The sequence below is a fragment of the Oncorhynchus masou genome, chromosome 5, assembly GCF_036934945.1.
Source record: "Oncorhynchus masou masou isolate Uvic2021 chromosome 5, UVic_Omas_1.1, whole genome shotgun sequence".
Classification (NCBI taxonomy): domain Eukaryota; kingdom Metazoa; phylum Chordata; class Actinopteri; order Salmoniformes; family Salmonidae; genus Oncorhynchus; species Oncorhynchus masou.
In genome coordinates, this window is record NC_088216.1 from 86078074 (window position 1) to 86098109 (window position 20036).

At 46.2% G+C, this 20036-nt stretch overlaps 1 protein-coding gene and 1 long non-coding RNA gene across 2 annotated transcripts in view; one reads left to right on the forward strand and one right to left on the reverse strand.

Annotated features, from left to right (window-relative positions):
* LOC135528130 (uncharacterized) overlaps positions 1-20036 on the reverse strand; it is a 214066-nt gene that overhangs the window by 109672 nt on the left and 84358 nt on the right. The window lies entirely within an intron of this gene.
* LOC135528125 (semaphorin-3D-like) overlaps positions 1-20036 on the forward strand; it is a 97804-nt gene that overhangs the window by 45325 nt on the left and 32443 nt on the right. The window contains exons 2-3 of the mRNA XM_064956966.1: positions 14307-14467; positions 16492-16554. Of these exons, the coding sequence (XP_064813038.1) occupies positions 14307-14467; positions 16492-16554 (224 nt within the window). The remainder of the gene's footprint in view (positions 1-14306; positions 14468-16491; positions 16555-20036) is intronic.

The window sequence follows — 20036 nt, forward strand, 5'->3', positions numbered from 1 at the left end:
TTGTCTCCTGTCTCTAGACTCTTGTCTCCTATCTCTAGACTCTTGTCTCTAGACTCTTGTCTCCTGTCTCTAGACTCCTGTCTTTAGACTCCTGTCTCTAGACTCCTGTCTCTAGACTCCTGTCTCTAGACTCTTGTCTCCGTCTCTAGACTCCTGTCTCTAGACTCTTGTCTCCTATCTCTCGACTCCCTGTCTCTAGACTCCTGTCTCTAGACTCTTGTCTCCTGTCTCTAGACTCCTGTCTCTAGACTCCTGTCTCTAGACTCTTGTCTCCTGTCTCTAGACTCTTGTCTCCTGTCTCTAGACTCTTGTCTCCTGCCTCTAGACTCTTGTCTCCTGTCTCTAGACTCTTGTCTCCTGTCTCTAGACTCTTGTCTCCTGTCTCTAGACTCTTGTCTCCTGTCTCTAGACTCTTGTCTCCTGCCTCGAGACTCCTGTCTCTAGACTCCTGTCTCTAGACTCTTGTCTCCTGTCTCTAGACTCTTGTCTCCTGTCTCTAGACTCCTGTCTCTAGACTCTTGTCTCCTGTCTCTAGACTCTTGTCTCCTATCTCTAGACTCTTGTCTCTAGACTCTTGTCTCCTGTCTCTAGACTCCTGTCTCTAGACTCTTGTCTCCTGTCTCTAGACTCTTGTCTCCTGTCTCTAGACTCTTGTCTCCTGTCTCTAGACTCTTGTCTCCTGTCTCTAGACTCTTGTCTCCTATCTCTAGACTCTTGTCTCCTGTCTCTAGACTCCTGTCTCTAGACTCTTGTCTCCTGTCTCTAGACTCTTGTCTCCTGTCTCTAGACTCTTGTCTCCTGTCTCTAGACTCTTGTCTCCTGTCTCTAGACTCTTGTCTCCTGCCTCGAGACTCCTGTCTCTAGACTCTTGTCTCCTGTCTCTAGACTCCTGTCTCTAGACTCTTGTCTCCTGTCTCTAGACTCTTGTCTCCTGTCTCTAGACTCTTGTCTCCTGTCTCTAGACTCCTGTCTCTAGACTCTTGTCTCCTGTCTCTAGACTCTTGTCTCCTATCTCTAGACTCTTGTCTCTAGACTCTTGTCTCCTGTCTCTAGACTCCTGTCTTTAGACTCCTGTCTCTAGACTCCTGTCTCTAGACTCTTGTCTCCTGTCTCTAGACTCCTGTCTCTAGACTCTTGTCTCCTGTCTCTAGACTCCTGTCTCTAGACTCTTGTCTCCTGTCTCTAGACTCTTGTCTCCTATCTCTCGACTCCTGTCTCTAGACTCCTGTCTCTAGACTCTTGTCTCCGGTCTCTAGACTCTGTCTCTAGACTCTTGTCTCCTGTCTCTAGACTCTTGTCTCCTGTCTCTAGACTCTTGTCTCCTATCTCTAGACTCTTGTCTCCTGTCTCTAGACTCCTGTCTCTAGACTCTTGTCTCCTGTCTCTAGACTCTTGTCTCCTGTCTCTAGACTCTTGTCTCCTGTCTCTAGACTCTTGTCTCCTGTCTCTAGACTCTTGTCTCCTGTCTCTAGACTCTTGTCTCCTATCTCTAGACTCTTGTCTCTAGACTCTTGTCTCCTGTCTCTAGACTCCTGTCTTTAGACTCCTGTCTCTAGACTCCTGTCTCTAGACTCCTGTCTCTAGACTCTTGTCTCCCGTCTCTAGACTCCTGTCTCTAGACTCTTGTCTCCTATCTCTCGACTCCTGTCTCTAGACTCCTGTCTCTAGACTCTTGTCTCCTGTCTCTAGACTCCTGTCTCTAGACTCCTGTCTCTAGACTCTTGTCTCCTGTCTCTAGACTCTTGTCTCCTGTCTCTAGACTCTTGTCTCCTGCCTCTAGACTCTTGTCTCCTGTCTCTAGACTCTTGTCTCCTGTCTCTAGACTCTTGTCTCCTGTCTCTAGACTCTTGTCTCCTGTCTCTAGACTCTTGTCTCCTGCCTCGAGACTCCTGTCTCTAGACTCCTGTCTCTAGACTCTTGTCTCCTGTCTCTAGACTCTTGTCTCCTGTCTCTAGACTCCTGTCTCTAGACTCTTGTCTCCTGTCTCTAGACTCTTGTCTCCTATCTCTAGACTCTTGTCTCTAGACTCTTGTCTCCTGTCTCTAGACTCCTGTCTCTAGACTCTTGTCTCCTGTCTCTAGACTCCTGTCTCTAGACTCTTGTCTCCTGTCTCTAGACTCTTGTCTCTAGACTCTTGTCTCCTGTCTCTAGACTCTTGTCTCCTGTCTCTAGACTCTTGTCTCCTATCTCTAGACTCTTGTCTCCTGTCTCTAGACTCCTGTCTCTAGACTCTTGTCTCCTGTCTCTAGACTCTTGTCTCCTGTCTCTAGACTCTTGTCTCCTGTCTCTAGACTCTTGTCTCCTGTCTCTAGACTCTTGTCTCCTGCCTCGAGACTCCTGTCTCTAGACTCTTGTCTCCTGTCTCTAGACTCCTGTCTCTAGACTCTTGTCTCCTGTCTCTAGACTCTTGTCTCCTGTCTCTAGACTCTTGTCTCCTGTCTCTAGACTCCTGTCTCTAGACTCTTGTCTCCTGTCTCTAGACTCTTGTCTCCTATCTCTAGACTCTTGTCTCTAGACTCTTGTCTCCTGTCTCTAGACTCTGTCTTTAGACTCCTGTCTCTAGACTCCTGTCTCTAGACTCTTGTCTCCTGTCTCTAGACTCCTGTCTCTAGACTCTTGTCTCCTGTCTCTAGACTCCTGTCTCTAGACTCTTGTCTCCTGTCTCTAGACTCTTGTCTCCTATCTCTCGACTCCTGTCTCTAGACTCCTGTCTCTAGACTCTTGTCTCCTGTCTCTAGACTCCTGTCTCTAGACTCTTGTCTCCTGTCTCTAGACTCTTGTCTCCCTGCCTCTAGACTCTTGTCTCCTGCCTCTAGACTCTTGTCTCCTGCCTCTAGACTCTTGTCTCCTGTCTCTAGACTCTTGTCTCCTGTCTCTAGACTCTTGTCTCCTGTCTCTAGACTCTTGTCTCCTGTCTCTAGACTCTTGTCTCCTGCCTCGAGACTCCTGTCTCTAGACTCCTGTCTCTAGACTCTTGTCTCCTGTCTCTAGACTCTTGTCTCCTGTCTCTAGACTCTTGTCTCCTGTCTCTAGACTCCTGTCTCTAGACTCTTGTCTCCTGTCTCTAGACTCTTGTCTCCTATCTCTAGACTCTTGTCTCTAGGCTCTTGTCTCCTGTCTCTAGACTCCTGTCTCTAGACTCTTGTCTCCTGTCTCTAGACTCCTGTCTCTAGACTCTTGTCTCCTGTCTCTAGACTCTTGTCTCCTGTCTCTAGACTCTTGTCTCCTGTCTCTAGACTCTTGTCTCCTGTCTCTAGACTCTTGTCTCCTATCTCTAGACTCTTGTCTCCTGTCTCTAGACTCCTGTCTCTAGACTCTTGTCTGCTGTCTCTAGACTCTTGTCTCCTGTCTCTAGACTCTTGTCTCCTGTCTCTAGACTCTTGTCTCCTGTCTCTAGACTCCTGTCTCTAGACTCCTGTCTCTAGACTCTTGTCTCCTGTCTTTAGACTCTTGTCTCCTGTCTCTAGACTCCTGTCTCTAGACTCTGTCTCCTGTCTCTAGACTCTTGTCTCCTGTCTCTAGACTCTTGTCTCCTGTCTCTAGACTCTTGTCTCCTGTCTCTAGACTCCTGTCTCCTGTCTCTAGACTCTTGTCTCCTGCCTCGAGACTCCTGTCTCTAGACTCTTGTCTCCGGTCTTTAGACTCTTGTCTCCTATCTCTAGACTCCTGTCTCCTATCTCTCGACTCCTGTCTCTAGACTCTTGTCTCCTATCTCTCGACTCCTGTCTCTAGACTCCTGTCTCTAGACTCTTGTCTCTTGTCTCCTGTCTCTAGACTCTTGTCTCCTGTCTCTAGACTCTTGTCTCCTGTCTCTAGACTCTTGTCTCCTGTCTCTAGACTCTTGTCTCCTGCCTCGAGACTCCTGTCTCTAGACTCTTGTCTCCTGTCTCTAGACTCCTGTCTCTAGACTCTTGTCTCCTGTCTCTAGACTCTTGTCTCCTGTCTCTAGACTCCTGTCTCTAGACTCTTGTCTCCTGTCTCTAGACTCTTGTCTCCTATCTCTAGACTCTTGTCTCTAGACTCTTGTCTCCTGTCTCTAGACTCCTGTCTTTAGACTCCTGTCTCTAGACTCCTGTCTCTAGACTCTTGTCTCCTGTCTCTAGACTCCTGTCTCTAGACTCTTGTCTCCTGTCTCTAGACTCCTGTCTCTAGACTCTTGTCTCCTGTCTCTAGACTCTTGTCTCCTATCTCTCGACTCCTGTCTCTAGACTCCTGTCTCTAGACTCTTGTCTCTTGTCTCTAGACTCTTGTCTCCTGTCTCTAGACTCTTGTCTCCTATCTCTAGACTCTTGTCTCCTGTCTCTAGACTCCTGTCTCTAGACTCTTGTCTGCTGTCTCTAGACTCTTGTCTCCTGTCTCTAGACTCTTGTCTCCTGTCTCTAGACTCCTGTCTCTAGACTCCTGTCTCTAGACTCTTGTCTCCTGTCTTTAGACTCTTGTCTCCTGTCTCTAGACTCCTGTCTCTAGACTCTTGTCTCCTGTCTCTAGACTCTTGTCTCCTGTCTCTAGACTCTTGTCTCCTGTCTCTAGACTCTTGTCTCCTGTCTCTAGACTCCTGTCTCCTGTCTCTAGACTCTTGTCTCCTGCCTCGAGACTCCTGTCTCTAGACTCTTGTCTCCGGTCTTTAGACTCTTGTCTCCTATCTCTAGACTCCTGTCTCCTATCTCTCGACTCCTGTCTCTAGACTCTTGTCTCCTATCTCTCGACTCCTGTCTCTAGACTCCTGTCTCTAGACTCTTGTCTCTTGTCTCCTGTCTCTAGACTCTTGTCTCCTGTCTCTAGACTCTTGTCTCCTGTCTCTAGACTCTTGTCTCCTGTCTCTAGACTCTTGTCTCCTGTCTCTAGACTCTTGTCTCCTGCCTCGAGACTCCTGTCTCTAGACTCTTGTCTCCTGTCTCTAGACTCCTGTCTCTAGACTCTTGTCTCCTGTCTCTAGACTCTTGTCTCCTGTCTCTAGACTCTTGTCTCCTGTCTCTAGACTCTTGTCTCCTGTCTCTAGACTCTTGTCTCCTATCTCTAGACTCTTGTCTCTAGACTCTTGTCTCCTGTCTCTAGACTCCTGTCTTTAGACTCCTGTCTCTAGACTCCTGTCTCTAGACTCTTGTCTCCTGTCTCTAGACTCCTGTCTCTAGACTCTTGTCTCCTGTCTCTAGACTCCTGTCTCTAGACTCTTGTCTCCTGTCTCTAGACTCTTGTCTCCTATCTCTCGACTCCTGTCTCTAGACTCCTGTCTCTAGACTCTTGTCTCTTGTCTCCTGTCTCTAGACTCTTGTCTCCTGTCTCTAGACTCTTGTCTCCTGTCTCTAGACTCTTGTCTCCTGTCTCTAGACTCTTGTCTCCTGTCTCTAGACTCTTGTCTCCTGTCTCTAGACTCCTGTCTCTAGACTCCTGTCTCTAGACTCTGTCTCTAGACTCCTGTCTCTAGACTCTTGTCTCCTGTCTCTAGACTCTTGTCTCCTATCTCTAGACTCTTGTCTCTAGACTCTTGTCTCCTGTCTCTAGACTCCTGTCTTTAGACTCCTGTCTCTAGACTCCTGTCTCTAGACTCTTGTCTCCTGTCTCTAGACTCCTGTCTCTAGACTCTTGTCTCCTGTCTCTAGACTCCTGTCTCTAGACTCTTGTCTCCTGTCTCTAGACTCTTGTCTCCTATCTCTCGACTCCTGTCTCTAGACTCCTGTCTCTAGACTCTTGTCTCTTGTCTCCTGTCTCTAGACTCTTGTCTCCTGTCTCTAGACTCTTGTCTCCTGTCTCTAGACTCTTGTCTCCTGTCTCTAGACTCTTGTCTCCTGTCTCTAGACTCTTGTCTCCTGCCTCGAGACTCCTGTCTCTAGACTCTTGTCTCCTGTCTCTAGACTCCTGTCTCTAGACTCTTGTCTCCTGTCTCTAGACTCTTGTCTCCTGTCTCTAGACTCCTGTCTCTAGACTCTTGTCTCCCATCTCTAGACTCTTGTCTCTAGACTCTGTCTCCTGTCTCTAGACTCCTGTCTCTAGACTCTTGTCTCCTGTCTCTAGACTCCTGTCTCTAGACTCTTGTCTCCTGTCTCTAGACTCTTGTCTCCTGTCTCTAGACTCTTGTCTCTAGACTCTTGTCTCCTGTCTCTAGACTCCTGTCTTTAGACTCCTGTCTCTAGACTCCTGTCTCTAGACTCTTGTCTCCTGTCTCTAGACTCCTGTCTCTAGACTCTTGTCTCCTGTCTCTAGACTCTTGTCTCCTATCTCTCGACTCCTGTCTCTAGACTCCTGTCTCTAGACTCTTGTCTCTTGTCTCCTGTCTCTAGACTCTTGTCTCCTGTCTCTAGACTCTTGTCTCCTGTCTCTAGACTCTTGTCTCCTGTCTCTAGACTCTTGTCTCCTGTCTCTAGACTCTTGTCTCCTGCCTCGAGACTCCTGTCTCTAGACTCTTGTCTCCTGTCTCTAGACTCCTGTCTCTAGACTCTTGTCTCCTGTCTCTAGACTCTTGTCTCCTGTCTCTAGACTCCTGTCTCTAGACTCTTGTCTCCTATCTCTAGACTCTTGTCTCTAGACTCTTGTCTCCTGTCTCTAGACTCCTGTCTCTAGACTCTTGTCTCCTGTCTCTAGACTCCTGTCTCTAGACTCTTGTCTCCTGTCTCTAGACTCTTGTCTCCTGTCTCTAGACTCCTGTCTCTAGACTCTTGTCTCCTGTCTCTAGACTCTTGTCTCCTGTCTCTAGACTCTTGTCTCCTGTCTCTAGACTCCTGTCTCTAGACTCTTGTCTCCTATCTCTAGACTCTTGTCTCCTGTCTCTAGACTCTTGTCTCCTGTCTCTAGACTCTTGTCTCCTGTCTCTAGACTCCTGTCTCTAGACTCTTGTCTCCTATCTCTAGACTCTTGTCTCCTGTCTCTAGACTCTTGTCTCCTGTCTCTAGACTCTGTCTCCTGTCTCTAGACTCTTGTCTCCTGTCTCTAGACTCTTGTCTCCTGTCTCTAGACTCTTGTCTCCTATCTCTAGACTCTTGTCTCCTGTCTCTAGACTCCTGTCTCTAGACTCTTGTCTCCTGTCTCTAGACTCTTGTCTCCTGTCTCTAGACTCTTGTCTCCTGTCTCTAGACTCTTGTCTCCTGTCTCTAGACTCCTGTCTCTAGACTCTTGTCTCCTGTCTCTAGACTCTTGTCTCCTGTCTCTAGACTCCTGTCTCTAGACTCTTGTCTCCTGTCTCTAGACTCTTGTCTCCTGTCTCTAGACTCCTGTCTCTAGACTCTTGTCTCCTGTCTCTAGACTCCTGTCTCTAGACTCTTGTCTCCTGTCTCTAGACTCTTGTCTCCTGTCTCTAGACTCCTGTCTCCTGTCTCTAGACTCTTGTCTCCTGCCTCGAGACTCCTGTCTCTAGACTCTTGTCTCCTGTCTTTAGACTCTTGTCTCCTATCTCTAGACTCCTGTCTCCTATCTCTCGACTCCTGTCTCTAGACTCTTGTCTCTTATCTCTCGACTCCTGTCTCTAGACTCCTGTCTCTAGACTCTTGTCTCTTGTCTCCTGTCTCTAGACTCTTGTCTCCTGTCTCTAGACTCTTGTCTCCTGTCTCTAGACTCTTGTCTCCTGTCTCTAGACTCCTGTCTCTAGACTCTTGTCTCCTGTCTCTAGACTCTTGTCTCCTATCTCTAGACTCCTGTCTCTAGACTCTTGTCTCCTGTCTCTAGACTCCTGTCTCTAGACTCCTGTCTCTAGACTCTTGTCTCCTGTCTCTAGACTCCTGTCTCCTATCTCTCGACTCCTGTCTCTAGACTCTGTCTCCTATCTCTCGACTCCTGTCACTAGACTCCTGTCTCTAGACTCTTGTCTCTTGTCTCCTGTCTCTAGACTCTTGTCTCCTGTCTCTAGACTCTTGTCTCCTATCTCTAGACTCTTGTCTCCTGTCTCTAGACTCCTGTCTCTAGACTCTTGTCTCCTGTCTCTAGACTCTTGTCTCCTGTCTCTAGACTCTTGTCTCCTGTCTCTAGACTCTTGTCTCCTGTCTCTAGACTCCTGTCTCTAGACTCTTGTCTCCTGTCTCTAGACTCTTGTCTCCTGTCTCTAGACTCCTGTCTCTAGACTCTTGTCTCCTGTCTCTAGACTCTTGTCTCCTGTCTCTAGACTCCTGTCTCCTATCTCTCGACTCCTGTCTCTAGACTCTTGTCTCCTATCTCTCGACTCCTGTCTCTAGACTCCTGTCTCTAGACTCTTGTCTCTTGTCTCCTGTCTCTAGACTCTTGTCTCCTGTCTCTAGACTCTTGTCTCCTGTCTCTAGACTCTTGTCTCCTGTCTCTAGACTCTTGTCTCCTGTCTCTAGACTCTTGTCTCCTGCCTCGAGACTCCTGTCTCTAGACTCTTGTCTCCTGTCTCTAGACTCCTGTCTCTAGACTCTGTCTCCTGTCTCTAGACTCTTGTCTCCTGTCTCTAGACTTGTCTCCTGTCTCTAGACTCCTGTCTCTAGACTCTTGTCTCCTATCTCTAGACTCTTGTCTCTAGACTCTTGTCTCCTGTCTCTAGACTCCTGTCTCTAGACTCTTGTCTCTTGTCTCCTGTCTCTAGACTCTTGTCTCCTGTCTCTAGACTCTTGTCTCCTGTCTCTAGACTCTTGTCTCCTGTCTCTAGACTCTTGTCTCCTGCCTCGAGACTCCTGTCTCTAGACTCTTGTCTCCTGTCTCTAGACTCCTGTCTCTAGACTCTTGTCTCCTGTCTCTAGACTCTTGTCTCCTGTCTCTAGACTCTTGTCTCCTGTCTCTAGACTCCTGTCTCTAGACTCTTGTCTCCTGTCTCTAGACTCTTGTCTCCTATCTCTAGACTCCTGTCTCTAGACTCTTGTCTCCTGTCTCTAGACTCCTGTCTCTAGACTCCTGTCTCTAGACTCTTGTCTCCTGTCTCTAGACTCCTGTCTCCTATCTCTCGACTCCTGTCTCTAGACTCTTGTCTCCTATCTCTCGACTCCTGTCTCTAGACTCTGTCTCTAGACTCTTGTCTCTTGTCTCCTGTCTCTAGACTCTTGTCTCCTGTCTCTAGACTCTTGTCTCCTATCTCTAGACTCTTGTCTCCTGTCTCTAGACTCCTGTCTCTAGACTCTTGTCTCCTGTCTCTAGACTCTTGTCTCCTGTCTCTAGACTCTTGTCTCCTGTCTCTAGACTCTTGTCTCCTGTCTCTAGACTCCTGTCTCTAGACTCTTGTCTCCTGTCTCTAGACTCTTGTCTCCTGTCTCTAGACTCTTGTCTCCTGTCTCTAGACTCCTGTCTCTAGACTCTTGTCTCCTGTCTCTAGACTCTTGTCTCCTGTCTCTAGACTCCTGTCTCCTATCTCGACTCCTGTCTCTAGACTCTTGTCTCCTATCTCTCGACTCCTGTCTCTAGACTCCTGTCTCTAGACTCTTGTCTCTTGTCTCCTGTCTCTAGACTCTTGTCTCCTGTCTCTAGACTCTTGTCTCCTGTCTCTAGACTCTTGTCTCCTGTCTCTAGACTCTGTCTCCTGTCTCTAGACTCTTGTCTCCTGCCTCGAGACTCCTGTCTCTAGACTCTTGTCTCCTGTCTCTAGACTCCTGTCTCTAGACTCTTGTCTCCTGTCTCTAGACTCTTGTCTCCTGTCTCTAGACTCTTGTCTCCTGTCTCTAGACTCCTGTCTCTAGACTCTTGTCTCCTATCTCTAGACTCTTGTCTCTAGACTCTTGTCTCCTGTCTCTAGACTCCTGTCTCTAGACTCTTGTCTCCTGTCTCTAGACTCCTGTCTCTAGACTCTTGTCTCCTGTCTCTAGACTCTTGTCTCCTGTCTCTAGACTCCTGTCTCTAGACTCTTGTCTCCTGTCTCTAGACTCTTGTCTCCTGTCTCTAGACTCTTGTCTCCTGTCTCTAGACTCTTGTCTCCTGTCTCTAGACTCCTGTCTCTAGACTCTAGACTCCTGTCTCTAGACTCTTGTCTCCTATCTCTAGACTCCTGTCTCTAGACTCTTGTCTCCTATCTCTAGACTCTTGTCTCCTGTCTCTAGACTCTTGTCTCCTGTCTCTAGACTCTTGTCTCCTGTCTCTAGACTCTTGTCTCCTGTCTCTAGACTCTTGTCTCCTGTCTCTAGACTATGTCTCTAGACTCTTGTCTCCTGTCTCTAGACTCTTGTCTCCTGTCTCTAGACTCTTGTCTCCTGTCTCTAGACTCTTGTCTCCTGTCTCTAGACTCCTGTCTCTAGACTCTTGTCTCCTGTCTCTAGACTCTTGTCTCCTGTCTCTAGACTCTTGTCTCCTGTCTCTAGACTCCTGTCTCTAGACTCTTGTCTCCTGTCTCTAGACTCTTGTCTCCTGTCTCTAGACTCCTGTCTCCTATCTCTCGACTCCTGTCTCTAGACTCTTGTCTCCTATCTCTCGACTCCTGTCTCTAGACTCCTGTCTCTAGACTCTTGTCTCTTGTCTCCTGTCTCTAGACTCTTGTCTCCTGTCTCTAGACTCTTGTCTCCTGTCTCTAGACTCTTGTCTCCTGTCTCTAGACTCTTGTCTCCTGTCTCTAGACTCTTGTCTCCTGCCTCGAGACTCCTGTCTCTAGACTCTTGTCTCCTGTCTCTAGACTCCTGTCTCTAGACTCTTGTCTCCTGTCTCTAGACTCTTGTCTCCTGTCTCTAGACTCTTGTCTCCTGTCTCTAGACTCCTGTCTCTAGACTCTTGTCTCCTATCTCTAGACTCTTGTCTCTAGACTCTTGTCTCCTGTCTCTAGACTCCTGTCTCTAGACTCTTGTCTCCTGTCTCTAGACTCCTGTCTCTAGACTCTTGTCTCCTGTCTCTAGACTCTTGTCTCCTGTCTCTAGACTCCTGTCTCTAGACTCTTGTCTCCTGTCTCTAGACTCTTGTCTCCTGTCTCTAGACTCTTGTCTCCTGTCTCTAGACTCTTGTCTCCTGTCTCTAGACTCCTGTCTCTAGACTCTAGACTCCTGTCTCTAGACTCTTGTCTCCTATCTCTAGACTCCTGTCTCTAGACTCTTGTCTCCTATCTCTAGACTCTTGTCTCCTGTCTCTAGACTCTTGTCTCCTGTCTCTAGACTCTTGTCTCCTGTCTCTAGACTCTTGTCTCCTGTCTCTAGACTCTTGTCTCCTGTCTCTAGACTCTTGTCTCCTATCTCTAGACTCTTGTCTCCTGTCTCTAGACTCCTGTCTCTAGACTCTTGTCTCCTGTCTCTAGACTCTTGTCTCCTGTCTCTAGACTCTTGTCTCCTGTCTCTAGACTCTTGTCTCCTGTCTCTAGACTCCTGTCTCTAGACTCTTGTCTCCTGTCTCTAGACTCTTGTCTCCTGTCTCTAGACTCCTGTCTCTAGACTCTTGTCTCCTGTCTCTAGACTCTTGTCTCCTGTCTCTAGACTCCTGTCTCTAGACTCTTGTCTCCTGTCTCTAGACTCCTGTCTCTAGACTCTTGTCTCCTGTCTCTAGACTCTTGTCTCCTGTCTCTAGACTCCTGTCTCCTGTCTCTAGACTCTTGTCTCCTGCCTCGAGACTCCTGTCTCTAGACTCTTGTCTCCTGTCTTTAGACTCTTGTCTCCTATCTCTAGACTCCTGTCTCCTATCTCTCGACTCCTGTCTCTAGACTCTTGTCTCCTATCTCTCGACTCCTGTCTCTAGACTCCTGTCTCTAGACTCTTGTCTCTTGTCTCCTGTCTCTAGACTCTTGTCTCCTGTCTCTAGACTCTTGTCTCCTGTCTCTAGACTCTTGTCTCCTGTCTCTAGACTCTTGTCTCCTGTCTCTAGACTCTTGTCTCCTGCCTCGAGACTCCTGTCTCTAGACTCCTGTCTCTAGACTCTTGTCTCCTGTCTCTAGACTCTTGTCTCCTGTCTCTAGACTCTTGTCTCCTGTCTCTAGACTCCTGTCTCTAGACTCTTGTCTCCTGTCTCTAGACTCTTGTCTCCTATCTCTAGACTCTTGTCTCTAGACTCTTGTCTCCTGTCTCTAGACTCCTGTCTTTAGACTCCTGTCTCTAGACTCCTGTCTCTAGACTCTTGTCTCCTGTCTCTAGACTCCTGTCTCTAGACTCTTGTCTCCTGTCTCTAGACTCTTGTCTCCTGTCTCTAGACTCTGTCTCCTGCCTCTAGACTCTTGTCTCCTGCCTCTAGACTCTTGTCTCCTGTCTCTAGACTCCTGTCTCCTGTCTCTAGACTCCTGTCTCCTGTCTCTAGACTCCTGTCTCCTGTCTCTAGACTCTTGTCTCCTGTCTCTAGACTCCTGTCTCTAGACTCTTGTCTCCTGTCTCTAGACTCTTGTCTCCTGTCTCTAGACTCTTGTCTCCTGTCTCTAGACTCTTGTCTCCTGTCTCTAGACTCTTGTCTCCTGTCTCTAGACTCCTGTCTCTAGACTCTTGTCTCCTGTCTCTAGACTCTTGTCTCCTGTCTCTAGACTCTAGACTCCTGTCTCTAGACTCTTGTCTCCTGTCTCTAGACTCCTGTCTCTAGACTCTTGTCTCCTGTCTCTAGACTCTTGTCTCCTGTCTCTAGACTCCTGTCTCTAGACTCTTGTCTCCTGTCTCTAGACTCTTGTCTCCTGTCTCTAGACTCTTGTCTCCTGTCTCTAGACTCTTGTCTCCTGCCTCTAGACTCCCGTCTCTAGACTCTTGTCTCCTGCCTCTAGACTCCCGTCTCTAGACTCTTGTCTCCTGCCTCTAGACTCCGTCTCTAGACTCTTGTCTCCTGTCTCTAGACTCTTGTCTCCTGTCTCTAGACTCTTGTCTCCTGCCTCTAGACTCTTGTCTCCTGCCTCTAGACTCCCGTCTCTAGACTCTTGTCTCCTGCCTCTAGACTCCCGTCTCTAGACTCTTGTCTGTAGACAAAATGTTTGGTCTTTGTGCTGGCTAAGTATAATTAACTAAAGTTGCTTACTTTGCATACATCATCTCTGCATTCGCTTCCTCCCTTTTAATGATCCCACATTGACATAGTTTAGGGTTATAGTACTGTATCCATCCACTTTATAGGATTTTGGGGGAGTTTTCTCTGGTAGGGGGAAGAGGGGAGAGGGGACAGTCAGGGGACGGAGGACACAGGTAGACAGGGTGTAGAGTTGGCTCAGGAGGGTAAGTGGTTTGGGGAGTTTGCGAGGTAACTTTGGTCAACTCTGAGTTCAACTTGGGATAACTGGCACCACGAAAGTAGCTCAGGTACATTTCTATGGCAACAAATCCTTCAGAACTAACCTGCTGCTGGGCAGGCTAACTCTGGGATAACTCTGTTTATCCTGCATTAAGTGTTTGTTTGTGATGTTTTGTGTTACAGTTTTTAAGAAGGATGTATAGATTGTTGTAATACATTTGAATTTGTATCCTTCAAAATGTATGGAATTTCAATTTCTTATATATTTTTTTAAAGAAATATATATATTGTTTTGCATGAAGTGTCTGAGCTCCGAGTTAAGGGCCATTGAAATCAGGTTCCCTCCCTCTTGCAAAGATTGCATCATCATCCCCTTCATTCGAGGAAGACAACTGATTAGACATTGATTAGACTGATTAGACATTGATGTGACTGATTAGACATTGATGTGACTGATTAGACATTGATGTGACTGATTAGACATTGATGTGACTGATTAGACATTGATGTGACTGATTAGACATTGATGTGACTGATTAGACATTGATTAGACTGATTAGACATTGATTAGACTGATTAGACATTGATGTGACTGATTAGACATTGATGTGACTGATTAGACATTGATGTGACTGATTAGACATTGATTAGACTGATTAGACATTGATTAGACTGATTGGACATTGATTAGACTGATTGGACATTGATTAGACGGATTGGACATTGATTAGACGGATTAGACATTGATTAGACGGATTAGACATTGATTAGACTGATTGGACATTGATTAGACTGATTGGACATTGATTAGACTGATTGGACATTGATTAGACTGATTGGACATTGAGTAGACTGATTGGACATTGATTATACTGATTAGACATTGATTAGACTGATTGGACATTGATTAGACTGATTAGACATTGATTAGACTGATTGGACTTTGATGAGACTGATTAGACATTGATGAGACTGATTAGACATTGATGAGACTGATTGGACATTGATTAGACATTGATTAGACTGATTAGACATTGATTAGACTGATTAGACATTGATTAGACATTTATTCAAATGATTAGACATTAATTAGACTGATTAGACATTGATTCGACTGATTAGACAATGATCTGTGGGGTCTGTTTGTGAACAGAGCCCCAGGATCAGCTTGTCTATGGGGCTCTTATCCAGGTTCATCTCTCTCTCTCTCTCTCTCTCTCTCTCTCTCTCTCTCTCTCTCTCTCTCTCTCTCTCTCTCTCTCTCTCTCTCTCAGAGTTGCATTGGAGGAACAGTTCCAGTGTGTTCTGGGACAGAGGTGTGAGTGGGGGTTACCAGGCCCTGCTGCTGGATGAGGACCGTGGCTGGCTGCTGGTGGGAGGAAGAGACCACGTCTACCTGCTGCACTCTAACAGTCTGGATCTTCCTACACGCACGGTCAGTACCTTACTACCTACCTGTACATTACCTTACTACCTACCTGGTCAGTACCTTACTACCTACCTGGTCAGTACCTTACTACCTACCTGGTCAGTACCTTACTACCTACCTGTACATTACCTTACTGTCTACCTGGTCAGTACCTTACTACCTACCTGGTCAGTACCTTACTACCTACCTGGTCAGTACCTTACTACCTACCTGGTCAGTACCTTACTACCTACCTGTACATTACCTTACTGTCTACCTGGTCAGTACCTTACTACCTACCTGGTCAGTACCTTACTACCTACCTGTACATTACCTTACTACCTACCTGGTCAGTACCTTACTACCTACCTGGTCAGTACCTTACTACCTACCTATACATTAACTTACTGTCTACCTGGTCAGTACCTTACTGTCTACCTGGTCAGTACCTTACTACCTACCTGGTCAGTACCTTACTACCTACCTGTACATTACCTTACTACCTACCTGGTCAGTACCTTACTGTCTACCTGGTCAGTACCTTACTACCTACCTGTACATTACCTTACTACCTACCTGTACATTACCTTACTGTCTACCTGGTCAGTACCTTACTACCTACCTGGTCAGTACCTTACTACCTACCTGTACATTACCTTACTACCTACCTGGTCAGTACCTTACTACCTACCTGGTCAGTACCTTACTACCTACCTGGTCAGTACCTTACTACCTACCTGGTCAGTACCTTACTACCTACCTGTACATTACCTTACTACCTACCTGGTCAGTACCTTACTGTCTACCTGGTCAGTACCTTACTACCTACCTGTACATTACCTTACTACCTACCTGGTCAGTACCTTACTACCTACCTGGTCAGTACCTTACTACCTACCTGGTCAGTACCTTACTACCTACCTGTACATTACCTTACTACCTACCTGGTCAGTACCTTACTACCTACCTGGTCAGTACCTTACTACCTACCTGGTCAGTACCTTACTACCTACCTGGTCAGTACCTTACTACCTACCTGGTCAGTACCTTACTACCTACCTGTACATTACCTTACTGTCTACCTGGTCAGTACCTTACTACCTACCTGGTCAGTACCTTACTACCTACCTGGTCAGTACCTTACTACCTACCTGGTCAGTACCTTACTACCTACCTGTACATTACCTTACTACCTACCTGGTCAGTACCTTACTACCTACCTGGTCAGTACCTTACTACCTACCTGTACATTACCTTACTACCTACCTGGTCAGTACCTTACTACCTACCTGGTCAGTACCTTACTACCTACCTGGTCAGTACCTTACTACCTACCTGGTCAGTACCTTACTACCTACCTGTACATTACCTTACTGTCTACCTGGTCAGTACCTTACTACCTACCTGGTCAGTACCTTACTACCTACCTGGTCAGTACCTTACTACCTACCTGGTCAGTACCTTACTACCTACCTGTACATTACCTTACTACCTACCTGTATATTACCTTACTGTCTACCTGGTCAGTACCTTACTACCTACCTGTACATTACCTTACTACCTACCTGTACATTACCTTACTACCTACCTGGTCAGTACCTTACTACCTACCTGGTCAGTACCTTACTACCTACCTGTACATTACCTTACTGTCTACCTGGTCAGTACCTTACTACCTACCTGGTCAGTACCTTACTACCTACCTGTACATTACCTTACTACCTACCTGGTCAGTACCTTACTACCTACCTGGTCAGTACCTTACTACCTACCTGGTCAGTACCTTACTACCTACCTGTACATTACCTTACTACCTACCTGTACATTACCTTACTACCTACCTGGTCAGTACCTTACTACCTACCTGGTCAGTACCTTACTGTCTACCTGGTCAGTACCTTACAAGGTCTCTTTCACCCTTTAAAAAATAAAATCCTCCTTAATTAACTGTGTTGTTTTTTTTTATCTCCCAACCAAAAGCAGAAGGAATTTCCTAAAATGATGACATCCATCTCTAAGCCAAGTCAAAAAAACCTCCCTCCCTCTTTTAGATCTACTGGCCAGCTGCGACAGAACACGTTGAGCACTGCAGTCTGGCAGGAAAGAACCTTTCGGTAAGCAACAACAGCTTTCAAAGCCAGAGCACCTTTTTTTTTAAAGCCCCCCCCCGTAGGGCGGTATTAAAAGGGAACCATTTGGGACTCATCCATGCATGAACAACGTGATGTGTTTTCCCTGTTTCAGTGATCAGAGGCCGTATTCCTTATTTAGTAATCCTCTAGAATGGAGAACACAGGCACACTCATAGTGTGTCATTTTGGACAAGGCCAAGCACACTCATAGTGTGTCATTTTGGACAAGGCCAAGCACACTCAGTGTGTCATTTTGGACAAGGCCAAGCACACTCATAGTGTGTCATTTTGGACAAGGCCAAGCACACTCAGTGTGTCATTTTGGACAAGGCCAAGCACACTCATAGTGTGTCATTTTGGACAAGGCCAAGCACACTCATAGTGTGTCATTTTGGACAAGGCCAAGCACACTCATAGTGTGTCATTTTGGACAAGGCCAAGCACACTTATAGTGTGTCATTTTGGACAAGGCCAAGCACACTTATAGTGTGTCATTTTGGACAAGGCCAAGCACACTCATAGTGTGTCATTTTGGACAAGGCCAAGCACACTCATAGTGTGTCATTTTGGACAAGGCCAAGCACACTCATAGTGTGTCATTTTGGACAAGGCCAAGCACACTCATAGTGTGTCATTTTGGACAAGGCCAAGCACACTCATAGTGTGTCATTTTGGACAAGGCCAAGCACACTCATAGTGTGTCATTTTGGACAAGGCCAAGCACACTCATAGTGTGTCATTTTGGACAAGGCCAAGCACACTCATAGTGTGTCATTTTGGACAAGGCCAAGCACACTCATAGTGTGTCATTTTGGACAAGGCCTAGCACACTCATAGTGTGTCATTTTGGACAAGGCCAAGCGCACTCATAGTGTGTCATTTTGGACAAGGCCAAGCACACTCATAGTGTGTCATTTTGGACAAGGCCAAGCACACTCATAGTGTGTCATTTTGGACAAGGCCAAGCACACTTATAGTGTGTCATTTTGGACAAGGCCAAGCACACTCATAGTGTGTCATTTTGGACAAGGCCAAGCACACTCATAGTGTGTCATTGAAACAAAAGGCCTAAAGTTTGAGAAAAGTCTACTTTGTTTTTTGTTCTATTTGTGGATTTGTTTTTAGGTTTATGAGACTCTTGGGAGACGGGTGGGTTGTCAACGACTCCGTGTATACTTAGGTGTCTGGTTAGACTGTAAACTCTCCTTCCAGACCCATATCAAACATCTCCAATCCAAAGTTAAATCTAGAATCGGCTTCCTATTTCGCAACAAAGCATCCTTCACTCATGCTGCCAAACATACCCTTGTAAAACTGACCATCCTACCAATCCTCGACTGTGGCGATGTCATTTACAAAATAGCCTCCAATACCCTACTCAACAAATTGGATGCAGTCTATCATAGTGCAATCCGTTTTGTCACCAAAGCCCCATATACTAACCACCATTGCGACCTGTACGCTCTCGTTGGCTGGCCCTTGCTTCATACTCGTTGCCAAACCCACTGGCTCCATGTCATCTACAAGACCCTGCTAGGTAAAGTCCCCCCTTATCTCAGCTCGCTGGTCACCATAGCATCTCCCACCTGTAGCACACGCTCCAGCAGGTATATCTCTCTAGTCACCCCCAAAACCAATTCTTTCTTTGGCCACCTCTCCTTCCAGTTCTCTGCTGCCAATGACTGGAACGAACTACAAAAATCTCTGAAACTGGAAACACTTATCTCCCTCACTAGCTTTATGCACCAACTGTCAGAGCAGCTCACAGATTACTGCACCTGTACATAGCCCATTATAATTTAGCCCAAACAACTACCTCTTTCCCTACTGTATTTATTTATTTTATGTATTTATTTTGCTCCTTTGCACCCCATTATTTTTATTTCTACTGTCCACATTCTTCCATTGCAAATCTACCATTCCAGTGTTTTACTTGCTATATTGTATTTATTTTGCCACCATGTCCTTTTTTTGCCTTTACCTCCCTTATCTCACCTCATTTGCTCACATCGTATATAGACTTGTTGATACTGTATTATTGACTGTATGTTTGTTTTACTCCATGTGTTACTCTGTGTCGTTGTATGTGTCGAACTGCTTTGCTTTATCTTGGCCAGGTCGCAATTGTAAATGAGAACTTGTTCTCAATTTGCCTACCTGGTTAAATACAGGTGTTCTCAACTAGCCTACCTGGTTCAATAAAGGTGTTCTCAACTAGCCTCCCTGGTTAAATAAAGGTGTTCTCAACTAGCCTACCTGGTTAAATACAGGTGTTCTCAACTAGCCTACCTGGTTAAATACAGGTGTTCTCAACTAGCCTCCCTGGTTAAATAAAGGTGTTCTCAACTAGCCTCCCTGGTTAAATAAAGGTGTTCTCAACTAGCCTACCTGGTTAAATACAGGTGTTCTCAACTAGCCTACCTGGTTAAATACAGGTGTTCTCAACTTGCCTACCTGGTTAAATAAAGGTGTTCTCAACTAGCCTACCTGGTTAAATACAGGTGTTCTCAACTTGCCTACCTGGTTACATAAAGGTGTTCTCAACTTGCCTACCTGGTTAAATACAGGTGTTCTCAACTAGCCTACCTGGTTAAATAAAGGACTTCTCAACTAGCCTACCTGGTTAAATAAAGGTGTTCTCAACTAGCCTACCTGGTTAAATACAGGTGTTCTCAACTTGCCTACCTGGTTACATAAAGGTGTTCTCAACTTGCCTACCTGGTTAAATACAGGTGTTCTCAACTAGCCTACCTGGTTAAATAAAGGACTTCTCAACTAGCCTACCTGGTTAAATAAAGGTGTTCTCAACTAGCCTACCTGGTTAAATACAGGTGTTCTCAACTAGCCTACCTGGTTAAATACAGGTGTTCTCAACTAGCCTACCTAGTTAAATACAGGTGTTCTCAACTAGCCTACCTGGTTAAATAAAGGTGTTCTCAACTAGCCTACCTGGTTAAATATAGGTGTTCTCAACTAGCCTACCTGGTTAAATACAGGTGTTCTCAACTAGCCTACCTGGTTAAATACAGGTGTTCTCAACTAGCCTACCTAGTTAAATACAGGTGTTCTCAACTAGCCTACCTGGTTAAATACAGGTGTTCTCAACTAGCCTACCTGGTTAAATAAAGGTGTTCTCAACTTGCCTACCTGGTTACATAAAGGTGTTCTCAACTTGCCTACCTGGTTAAATACAGGTGTTCTCAACTAGCCTACCTGGTTAAATAAAGGACTTCTCAACTAGCCTACCTGGTTAAATAAAGGTGTTCTCAACTAGCCTACCTGGTTAAATACAGGTGTTCTCAACTTGCCTACCTGGTTACATAAAGGTGTTCTCAACTTGCCTCCCTGGTTAAATACAGGTGTTCTCAACTAGCCTACCTGGTTAAATAAAGGACTTCTCAACTAGCCTACCTGGTTAAATACAGGTGTTCTCAACTTGCCTACCTGGTTACATAAAGGTGAAA